The sequence below is a fragment of the Paramisgurnus dabryanus genome, chromosome 11 (genome assembly GCF_030506205.2).
Source record: "Paramisgurnus dabryanus chromosome 11, PD_genome_1.1, whole genome shotgun sequence".
Taxonomy (NCBI): Eukaryota; Metazoa; Chordata; class Actinopteri; order Cypriniformes; family Cobitidae; genus Paramisgurnus; species Paramisgurnus dabryanus.
In genome coordinates, this window is record NC_133347.1 from 26,487,420 (window position 1) to 26,498,327 (window position 10,908).

The 10,908-nt window shown below is 35.6% G+C and overlaps 1 protein-coding gene across 1 annotated transcript in view; it reads left to right on the forward strand.

Moving 5' to 3' along the window:
• The window catches only part of tcf7l1b (transcription factor 7 like 1b), a 59,920-nt gene extending 51,948 nt beyond the window's left edge, over window positions 1-7,972 (forward strand). The window contains exons 9-12 of the mRNA XM_065247633.2: window positions 2,038-2,197; window positions 3,317-3,424; window positions 4,967-5,018; window positions 7,059-7,972. Coding sequence (XP_065103705.1) covers window positions 2,038-2,197; window positions 3,317-3,424; window positions 4,967-5,018; window positions 7,059-7,531 — 793 coding nt within the window. The 3' untranslated portion in view covers window positions 7,532-7,972. The remainder of the gene's footprint in view (window positions 1-2,037; window positions 2,198-3,316; window positions 3,425-4,966; window positions 5,019-7,058) is intronic.
• Window positions 7,973-10,908: the final 2,936 nt, after the last annotated feature.

Below are 10,908 nucleotides of genomic sequence, written 5' to 3' on the forward strand. Positions count from 1 at the left end.
GTTGCCGTTATTTTCTCATGTACAGTGACCATTGTTGCGTACAGTGACAGTTATTGTATGTACAGTGACGGTTATTGTTGATATGTACAGTAACGGTTGTTGTTGTTGTTATGCACAGTGACAATTATTTTGATATGTACAGTGACGTTTGTTATGTACAGTGACAGTTATTGTTGTTATGTACAGTGACTGTTATTGATGTAATGTTCAGTGAAGGTTATTGTTGTTATGTACAGTGACGGTTATTGATGTTATGTACAGTGGCTGTTGTTATGTACAGTGACAATTATTATGCCATTTACCGTGACGGTTGTTGCGTACAGTGACAGTTATTGATGTTATGTGCAGTGACGGTTATTTTGTCATGTGCAGTGGCAGTTATTTTGTCATGTGCAGTGGCCATTGTTTTCTCATGTACAGTGACCGTTGTTGCGTACAGTGACAGTTATTGTTGTTATGTACAGTGACAGTTATTGTTGTTATGTACAGTTACGGTTATTGTTATGTACTGTGACTGTTATTGATGTTATGTACAGTGACTGTTATGGATGTTATGTACAGTGAAGGTTATTGTTGTTATGTACAGTGACGGTTATTGATGTTATGTGCAGTGACGGTTATTGATGTTATGTGCAGTGACGGTTATTTTGTAATGTGCAGTGGCAGTTATTTTGTCATGTGCAGTTGCCGTTATTTTCTCATGTACAGTGACCGTTGTTGCGTACAGTGACAGTTATTGTTATGTACAGTGACGGTTATTGTTGATATGTACAGTAACGGTTGTTGTTGTTGTTATGCACAGTGACAATTATTTTGATATGTACAGTGACGTTTGTTATGTACAGTGACAGTTATTGTTGTTATGTACAGTGACTGTTATTGATGTAATGTTCAGTGAAGGTTATCGTTGTTATGTACAGTGACGGTTATTGATGTTATGTACAGTGGCTGTTGTTATGTACAGTGACAATTATTATGCCATTTACCGTGACGGTTGTTGCGTACAGTGACAGTTATTGATGTTATGTGCAGTGACGGTTATTTTGTCATGTGCAGTGGCCGTTATTTTCTCATGTACAGTGACCGTTGTTGCGTACAGTGACAGTTATTGTTATGTACAGTGACGGTTATTGTTGATATGTACAGTAACGGTTGTTGTTGTTGTTATGCACAGTGACAATTATTTTGATATGTACAGTGATGTTTGTTGTTATGTACAGTGACAGTTATTGTTGTTATGTACAGTGACTGTTATTGATGTTATGTACAGTGAAGGTTATTGATGTTATGTACAGTGGCTGTTGTCATGTACAGTGACAATTATTATGCCATGTACCGTGACGGTTGTTGCATACAGTGACAGTTATTGATGTTAAGTACAGTGACGGTTATTGGTGATATGTACAGTGGCGGTTATTGATGTTGTGTACAGTGGCAATTATTTTGATATGTACAGTGACTATTAATATTGTTATATCCAGTTGTTATGTAATTTTTGTTGTGGTGTACAGTGACTTTTATTGTTGTGTAGAGTAACAATTATTTTTGTTATGTACAGTGACTATTACTATTGTTATATCCAGTGATGGTTGTTGTTATGTAATGTTTTTACTGTTATATGCAGTGCCAATAATATTTTTAGATACAGTAATGATGTTATTAGTGTTTTGTACAGTTCATATTATTGACTGCATTAGAAAAAGCATTGTTTGTGATTCTTGCTGATGTAATTTTTTAATGCATATAGGTTTAAATTTTGTTGATGCCATTGTTTTAGTTTATATATTTCCGTAATCATGTAAAAAACAATAAAATGTTTAGGTAATTTTAGTTTACTGCTGTTCTACAGTCACATCATTGATGTTCCATTAAACTAGCAGAATTTGTATCACACTGACTGTACAAATCAACATTATAAAAAGCACCTAATTTGACTTCATTTACCACTACAGTACACACACACTTTTTGACTTGCACTCTCTTATACTCATACACAAATACGAAACAATGACTTAACAACCTCTTGTGTGTTTGCAGGAAGTCTCCAGGCCCAACTAAGAAGGAAGAGGATAAGAGACCACACATAAAGAAACCTCTGAACGCCTTCATGTTGTATATGAAGGAGATGAGGGCTAAAGTGGTGGCCGAATGCACGCTAAAAGAAAGCGCCGCTATTAATCAGATCCTGGGTCGCAGGGTGAGCAAACACTGTTTATGTGACCTCACTTACACATGGTGATCCAATCACAAGTGGACAGCACTAAATAGAAATGTAAATGAGGTCCAAAATGTTTTGTGATTGGATTATTCCATCCACATTTGTTGGTATACAGAAATGCTCTTGCATCACATCACAGTGTTAAACAATGATTAGTTTGCTTGATAGTCAGTTGCTGGTGGTATTGGGATCCTCTGTAGTCTCGGTCTACAGAGGATTTGATTGGACAACAATCTGTGTAGCGCAAGATGAGTCAATAATACTTAAAAATTGAGTTACTGATAAGTTTTAGTACAATATCCACTTTAAGGGGAAAAATTCATTTGTGAAAAATGTTTTATTTTATGGAATATCAGATTTTAAAGGAACAATTCTCCCAAATATGAAAATTCTCATGCCATCCCAGATGTAATGGACTTTCTTTCTTCAGCTGAATGCAAACAATTTTATACTAAAATGCCTTTATGTGGATTGATAACTGCTTCTAAATCGAAACAATTAGTTTGTGATGAATCGTGCATATGCCAACGGTATTGCGGAAAGACGGAAAATCTCGTCATTGGCGGGGAAGCGTTTTCTCTTAATTGACGATATATCTCATCAATGGCGGGGAAAGAGTTAAACAAAACCCTCAAGAAAGGAATTCATATGCTTCTAGGATAACATGAGGTTGAATAAATTAAGTACTTTCAAATTTGGGTGAACTATTCCTTAAACAGGGTGTATATAGCTAAAACTATATTTACCCATATTGCATTTCTATACATTTATATAAAGTGACTCACAAACAAGGGAGAATTTTGCCTTATGTTATGTTGCCCTTTCACACAATGCATGAGCGCCATATGATAGAGATGCAAATGCTTGGTGTGTGTGTGTGTGTGTGTGTGTGTGTGTGTGTGTGTGTGTGTGTGTGTGTGTGTGTGTGTGTGTGTGTGTGTGTGTGTGTGTGTGTGTGCGTGTGCGTGTGCGTGTGCGTGTGCGCGCGTGCGTGTGCGTGCGTGCGTGTGCGTGTGTGCGCGTGCGTGTGTGTGCGTGTGTGTGTATATATATGTATGTGTTGGGCTTTTGGCTGACTACAGTTTTTTGTGTTTGCAGTGGCATTCGCTATCTCGAGAGGAACAGGCCAAATATTACGAGCTGGCCAGGAAAGAGAGGCAGCTGCACTCTCAACTCTATCCTGGCTGGTCTGCCCGAGATAACTATGTGAGTCACAAACACACACATAATGCTATACACTACACATTTGTTTACACACAACTGCACTTTCCTTTAAGAAAATTATTTCAAAATAAGTAATATTGTTGTACATTCTTTGTTGTACATTCTTCTTTAAAAGGATGCACAATTTCCAATAAAACCACCAAAATATTCAGTCTATACAACTTATTGCACTATATCCCAAGTCTGCTGAAGTCAGGTGATGTGTGAGAAATTGATTGAAATATCTGGTGGTTTTATGTGTTCATGTAGATAACTTGGTGTTAGCATTGCAGGGGTTATGGGTTTGATCCCAGGAAACACATATTGATAAAATGTCGCTTTGGATAAATGCATTAATGTAAACTTACCCATTTTTATTTTGAAATCTGCGTTAGCTCTTTGGTACGTTTAAGTACAATTTCTATACAGATCATTCTGACCACTGCTGTAAATCTGAACTGATTCGTTGAAAACTTCCAAAAAATAAAAACAAATTTTCTCAAATTTGCTCATTTACTTGTGGACCTTTTTTAAAATGAAGCTTAAACTCACGAAAGATTGGTCATCACATTGTAAACATTTCTTGTTGCAGTTAAATTTTAAGTTTTATCCACTTGAAATTACAATTTCAACTTTCTTGATGAGTTTAAAGTTGCTATAAATTATAAAAATAAATTTAAAATAACTTAAGCTAATTCAAATAAATTTGTATAATGTGTAGCAACTCCTCACTAGTCAAGAAAGATAAAATTAATTGTGCATTTGAATTGGTTAAACTTAAAAATGTAAGTGAAACAAGGACTTTTTTACAGTGCAGGTATTATACATTAACTCTATTAAAGGTAACACTTTACTTGAAGGGGTGTTCATAAGACTGACATGACACCTTCATAATCATGACATGACACATTATGAACATGAAGGAGATTTTATGCATGTTTATGAAAACTGTCAGTAAGTGTCATTTGTTCAATTATGTCATTTTTAATGCAAAGAGTTTTAACAACTTGACATTAACCAATAAATCATAACTTTGTCATTAAGTTTGATAATTATTCTGTTATGTCATGTTTATGACAGATTTATGACTATTGGTTTATGTCAAGTTGTCATAACAAAGACAGTTCAAACAATGTCATCTTTGCATTAAAAATGACACAATCGAACAAATGACACTTAATGACAGTTGTCATAAAATCTCCTTCATGTTCATAACACGTGTCATGTCATGATCATAAATGTGTCATGTCAGTCTCATAAACACCCCTTCAAGTAAAGTGTTACTGCAACTTCCAATAAAGGCATTCTTAAAAAATTCTCCTTTTGTGTTCTACCTATGTTAGTTATACGGGTTTGTTTAAGGATTAAAAAAAGGGAATTTTTATGCCATTTTAGACTTCCTTGTGAACTCGTTGATCCATAATAGTGCTAATTATTTGTTTCTTTTTGCCTTTCTTCCCTCTTTCTAACTATCTGTCTGTCTATCTCTCTCGCCCTCTGTTTCTCTCTCTCTCTCTCTGTCTCTGTGTAATATTTTCTCTGTAGGGTAAGCGGAAGAAGAGGAAGAGAGATAATAAGAGCGACTCAACACCAGAGGGTGAGGACAGATACACACACTCACACAACCCGTTTCTATCTCGCCTTGTTCGTTTCTAACCTCGCTCTCTCCCCCCTGCTCTGTGACATGCAGCTTATGAAGTCCAGTGCTAGCACAGGCAGGTATGTCTGCAGGCTCAAGAGCCGCTCACACAGGATCACACTGCGTTCATGCTATTTTTTATCGTTCATTTCGACAATGTTTTGCACAGAGAGTGACGTCTTTTGACATGCGGAACGTGGGAGTAGGGTTATTTTTATATTATTGTACTTTTTTTAACTATTCAGATGAATTAAAGTGCACAATATGCATTTTAAGTGTATCTATTTGATGAAGGATAAGAACGTATTGATTTGTATTACTCATCCTGTGTGAACGGCCCTTTAGATAGCCGATGGCAGAAACGATTAGGACACTGTTCATTGTGCTCATACACGCCACCTGCAACTACCATTTGAATAATGTGATGTCGGCAAACGTCCAAAAGTCCATTTTCATGTTTTATGGGTCGCAAACTTTGTCTAGACCATAGCATTTTTTACCCCGAAATTAAAAAAAGTAATCAATTAGAGTAAGGTTGTATTTGCTAACATTAGTAAATGCATTAGCTAATATAAACTAACAATGAGCAATGTAGTTTTTCAGCATTTATTAATCTATGTAAATGTTAGTTAACGCATATACAATTGTTCATGTTTGTGCATTAAGTAAGGGATAATGTAGCCGGTTGTTATCGCAAAAAATAAGTGCAACTATATATTATCCCGCTTATTACACGGCTATTTACCTTATTAAGTAAAGTAAGGAACATTAAATATTGATTTGAAATTTATTTATTTATTTGCTAATTTTTAACAAATGCAGACCTTCCGTGAGAAAAACCTGTTTAAGACGTTTACATTTGGTTTAATAATTTGTAAATATATTGTCATATATGTTTTTTAAGAGACATTTATATCAAATTTTTGTGTAATATTAAACTACTTGCAGCATCTGAGTTACCGTGTGTTATTATTAGTTATGAACTGTTGTTATCTGAGAATAACAAACCTGCAAATGTCGCTACTGGCCAATCAGAATCAAGCATTCAGACGAGCCGTGTAAAAACTAATGTTAACAGTTACAGCTATTAATTTTCATACTGTATTAGTAAATGCTGACATTAACATATTAATATTAAAAAATGCTTTAGAAATATTGTTCGTTGTTAGTTCATGTTAATTCATGCATTAACTAATTCTTATTTATTATAAATTGTTAAACAAAAAATGTATTATTTGCTGTATTTCCCAGATCATTTAGTACTAATACACCTTCAAAATCTCTACTGTATTGTGATAACATCACTATAATTTAAAGAAATTATTTACTAATGGTAAAAGTTCACAACATGCATTATGGTAGGAATTATTTAATTCTTTAATTGCAGAAATGCATGACATAAAATCTAACTTGACTCATCAATAAAAATAATGGGAATAATAAAAAACACAAAATGAAATTTAATGATAGCTTTATTTCCTTTTTCTAGGCAAATGTAAGTATTCACTCTCTAGTTACAGTTTTAAAGGTTGGCATTTTTAAAAATTGTACTACAGGTTACTGTGAATGTATGTATCATGACATCATTGCATAGAGCCAGGGTTTTCAAACCGGGGTCTGGGGTCCCCAAGTAGGTTCTAAGGGGTCCCCAGCAAATTTCAAGAAATTTCAAAAGACAAAGCAAAAATAGTAAATGTAATTTGCCGTCTTTATAATATCACAATTATTATTTATCTTACAGTTTAAACGTTCCTTTATACAAAATATGGATAAACATTTTAGGAAATCGGTCCTCGCTGAAGATTCATAATATGTGGGGGTCCCTACTATCATAAAGTTTGAAAACCCTTGACATAGAGTATTATGTAATTGTTAAATTCCCTCTCGTAACAGAGTCGCTCTTAATGGTGTGGTTTATCATTCATCAGCTTCCATTCAAATGAGATGCGGTGTTAAAAATTCTTCCTACTAATTTGCGTGATTTCTCTTCCTTGTCAGATTTCTCAGCGCCAAATAAGAAGCCGTGTGTGCAGTACCTCCCTCAGGAGAAAATGATTGACAGCCCCGCCTCCTCCCACGGCAGCATGCTGGACTCTCCGGCCACGCCCTCTGCTGCCCTGGCCTCGCCCGCCGCTCCGGCCCCCACTCATTCTGAGCAGGCTCAACCGCTGTCGCTCACCACCAAACCCGATCGCCACCACCACCCACCTCATTTCTCTCTTCTCTCCAGACCCTCTTCATCATCATCCTCATCTTCATCATCATCTTCCTCCCAACCAAGCATCTCTCTCCCCACCAGCTCCTCGGGCAGTCACTCCGCTCCGCCTCTACTCTCTCGGCCACTTCCCTTCGCATCTTTGCATGCCTCCCTCCTGTCCCCGCCCTCTCCATTCCATCACGCTTCACTTCAATCCCATCACGCATTGTTCCAGTCTCAGCCTCTCTCTTTAGTTACCAAATCAGCCGACTAACTCTTCGAAAGCAATTCCCTTGTCTTTTTAAATAATGCTGTATATTGCTTTTTACCTTTTGGAGAAATAGATGTCAGGTTAACTTTTTTGATAAGTGAAAAGAAAATAAATATTATTGGTCAATATTTGATCATCTGCTTTTCAGTGTCTGTATAAAACAATGTATTTTTTGTAACGTCTACTTTGGAACTGGTTTCTTCTTTGATGCATTTATCAGTAAACTTGTATAAAGAATATGTGTATTAAAAACGACTTTTAAAAGACGAGAAGGAACAAAACAAACTTTTAAGCTTGCCTGTAATTATTAATGGTAGTTTTGGAGTTTTAATTCATTTCATAGTACTGGCATTTTATTAGACCTCTTTGCAACGACCCCCCTCTACCCCAGTTTTGAAGTGTGTGAACTTGATAAATAAAACTTGTAAATTGTTTCTAAACGTGGATGGTATTGGTTTCTTAGAGTCCTGTATATTTATTAAAAGGTTTTGTATGAATTCTCAAAGTCATATTAAAGGTGGGGTGCATGATTTTTGAAAAATGTCGAGCCGAGTACCAAAACACACTTGTAGCCAATCAGCAGTAAGGGGCGTGTCTACTAACCGACATCGTTGCCTGAGTTTCGTATGTGTGGGGTGGGTTTATCAAAAGAAGGTCCAGATTCTATTGGAGTAGGGGCGTGTTTGTTTATGTGATTTCAAATATCAACATTGGTTTTCAAAGAACATGCACCCCACCTTTAAATGGATAGTTCACCCCAAAAATGAAAATTGCCATCATTAAATAACCCTCATGTTGTTTTAAAAGTTTATTCTGTTATAAAAAAACAAATTATAGTTGGAAAAAACTATAGTATGGAAGTCAACTGTGTGATATTTTGATAAGTTTTGATAAGTGATTGTAACAACATGAGGATGAGAAGATTTTTTTTCATCTCTAAATGCTGAGGAATTTCTGTTGTTTTCAGGATGAAGATATTTTAATTGCCAAATTTGATGTATATAGGCCAAATACATTTATTTTTCTGAATTACATTATATTTTATTAATAATGCATGAATATAAATATTAATAATTCTATATTATTATGTATACACCAACAATATGGAAAATGTGTAGTGAAAATTTTTATTATTATAATATTTTGTTAATAATAATTATTATTACATTTTTATATTAATTTAGAAGATGTGATTATAAATTAGAAAAAAGGGAAAAATATCTAAATATTAATTTATATTTTTAAACTTTAATTTCTCATGCATTGTTATACTCTACAATTTTACTCTTAATAAAATTGAAGAGTTCAGATGCAAAAGCCGCTAAACGACACCTCCATAAAAAATGAGATGATATTAACCGAATGCTCTCAGCACGTATTATACGTTCATCAAATACTTTCTAATCAAATCCCCTTAACCCTGGCCACAGATCATTCAGAAATACCGGTTTGTTGACAGAATCTGCTAAACGCCATGTTCATTTTTCAGCAGTCCTCTAGTGCAGTGGTTTTCAAACTGGGGGCCGCGAGATTGTGCCAGGGGGGCCCCAGTTTTATGACATTTTATGAAATACATTAATTTATCATGAATTCTGTGTAATTTAACCTAAGGCTACTAACCAAAAGCACTACTTTTTTGTATAATTTAATGTTTTTTTTATTAAAATTTTGAGTTTTAGAACAGTTTTTTGTCACAAATTATCTTTGGGGGGCCGCGAACCACACGCTGAAAAAGTTTGGGAACCACTGCTCTAGTGCACGGAAGATAAATGAGATGAACGTCAGTGCACAAAACAACTGTGGATCAAATTCGAACTTGTGTCCCTTGTGAGTACTTGGACCTGAATACAACCCGTATGCGGCAGTGATCACAGCGCCCCCTAATGTGTGGTTCCGTTTTTTCCTTTTACATTCTGACTTTCATTATTTGCCCTGTTTTTAGTTGCATCCTTAGTGATTTTGCAACTGTCTACTATGTACAAAGAAGTGGATTAGAGGTGAAGGTTTTTGCCCAAAAAAAGCTTGCATGCACTTAGAGGGTTTTGCATCAAAATACAGTCAAATTAGTTAAATACCAATGAAATGACATTTGTAAAAATAAGGCATTTTAATTAACATTGACCAATAACCTTTTCATTGCCATTAAAGTGAAATTACTGAACCTAAACTGAAGAGACTGTTTAAAAAAATGCTTATTTACAAGAAAACATGTCAAAACATTTGCATCTAAACTCCTCTATTTTCCCTTAAAACAACAACATTTATAGTGCAATTATATACAATAATAGCATAATAAACTTCAGTATGGTTAATCTGACTTTAACTACTGAAGAACCCTGCTGATATGTGAGAGGAATTCGAGTTAAATCTTTAATAGGTGGAATTTAGGCAAACCGCACTGGAAAATAAACAGCTAAGCCATGTAACAAAAAATCCTGCCAAAAATAAACACGGCTTAAAAAAATAATAGACATCTGTTCCTTCCTGGAATGCAAAGTCCCAAAACAACGACGAAAGCAGGTCAAAGCCAACCTTCTCTTTTCCTCTCGCTTTCTCACGTTGTGTCTTTATTTGTGGTTTGGCTGCCTGTTGGCACTGTAATTAAGTGAGAGGTAATAGGATGGAGCTCCGGGGATCTCATTAGGCTTTTCAATTAGTGGAAAATACGCAAGGTAGAGTCCCCTGCTTTTTAGGGACTTTAGAAACAGGGAGGGATGCCAAGAACAGTCCCCTTCACTTTCCCCGCAGCTGGGAAATGGGGCGTAGGTGACACCCCTGACAGACCCTGTATTCCTGTGGGTGTCTGTATACTGCGAGTGACGGGACGTAGATGGGGTGGTGGTCTATTCGAATGCTTTGTGTGGTGACATCCAGATTACAATGAAATCTGTCTATAAATAAAATGTACATTTGAAAATTATAAGCATCATTTTTTTAACTTCACAATATGAATAAATAACCTAGCATTGGGTGAAAAATTGACAAACCTAGCCAATGGGTTAAATTAACCTAGAAAATGTTTATTTGACCCAACAGTAAAAAACCTTTGGTTAAATTACGGTATTTCTGAACGGCCTGGGGCAGGGATTAAACAAAGATCTTAAGTAAAGATATTTGAAGACTTAGAATGGGGCGTACATGTTTATTCACCAAACATGAATTCAACGATTTGCGCAAGTAAATGACATACAAAGTCAAATGTAAAGCTGCAAATAAACAAACTTGCGTGGGCCGATGCAACGTGGTACAATTGGCGTGAACACACTGTATTTGCCTCAAACGCGTCTTCACACAAACCGAAAATATTCATCTCAAGCTAAAATTTGCATGACATTGAAGTTAAATCCTGCAAATAATTTAGAGGAACGCGATGCTTCGCG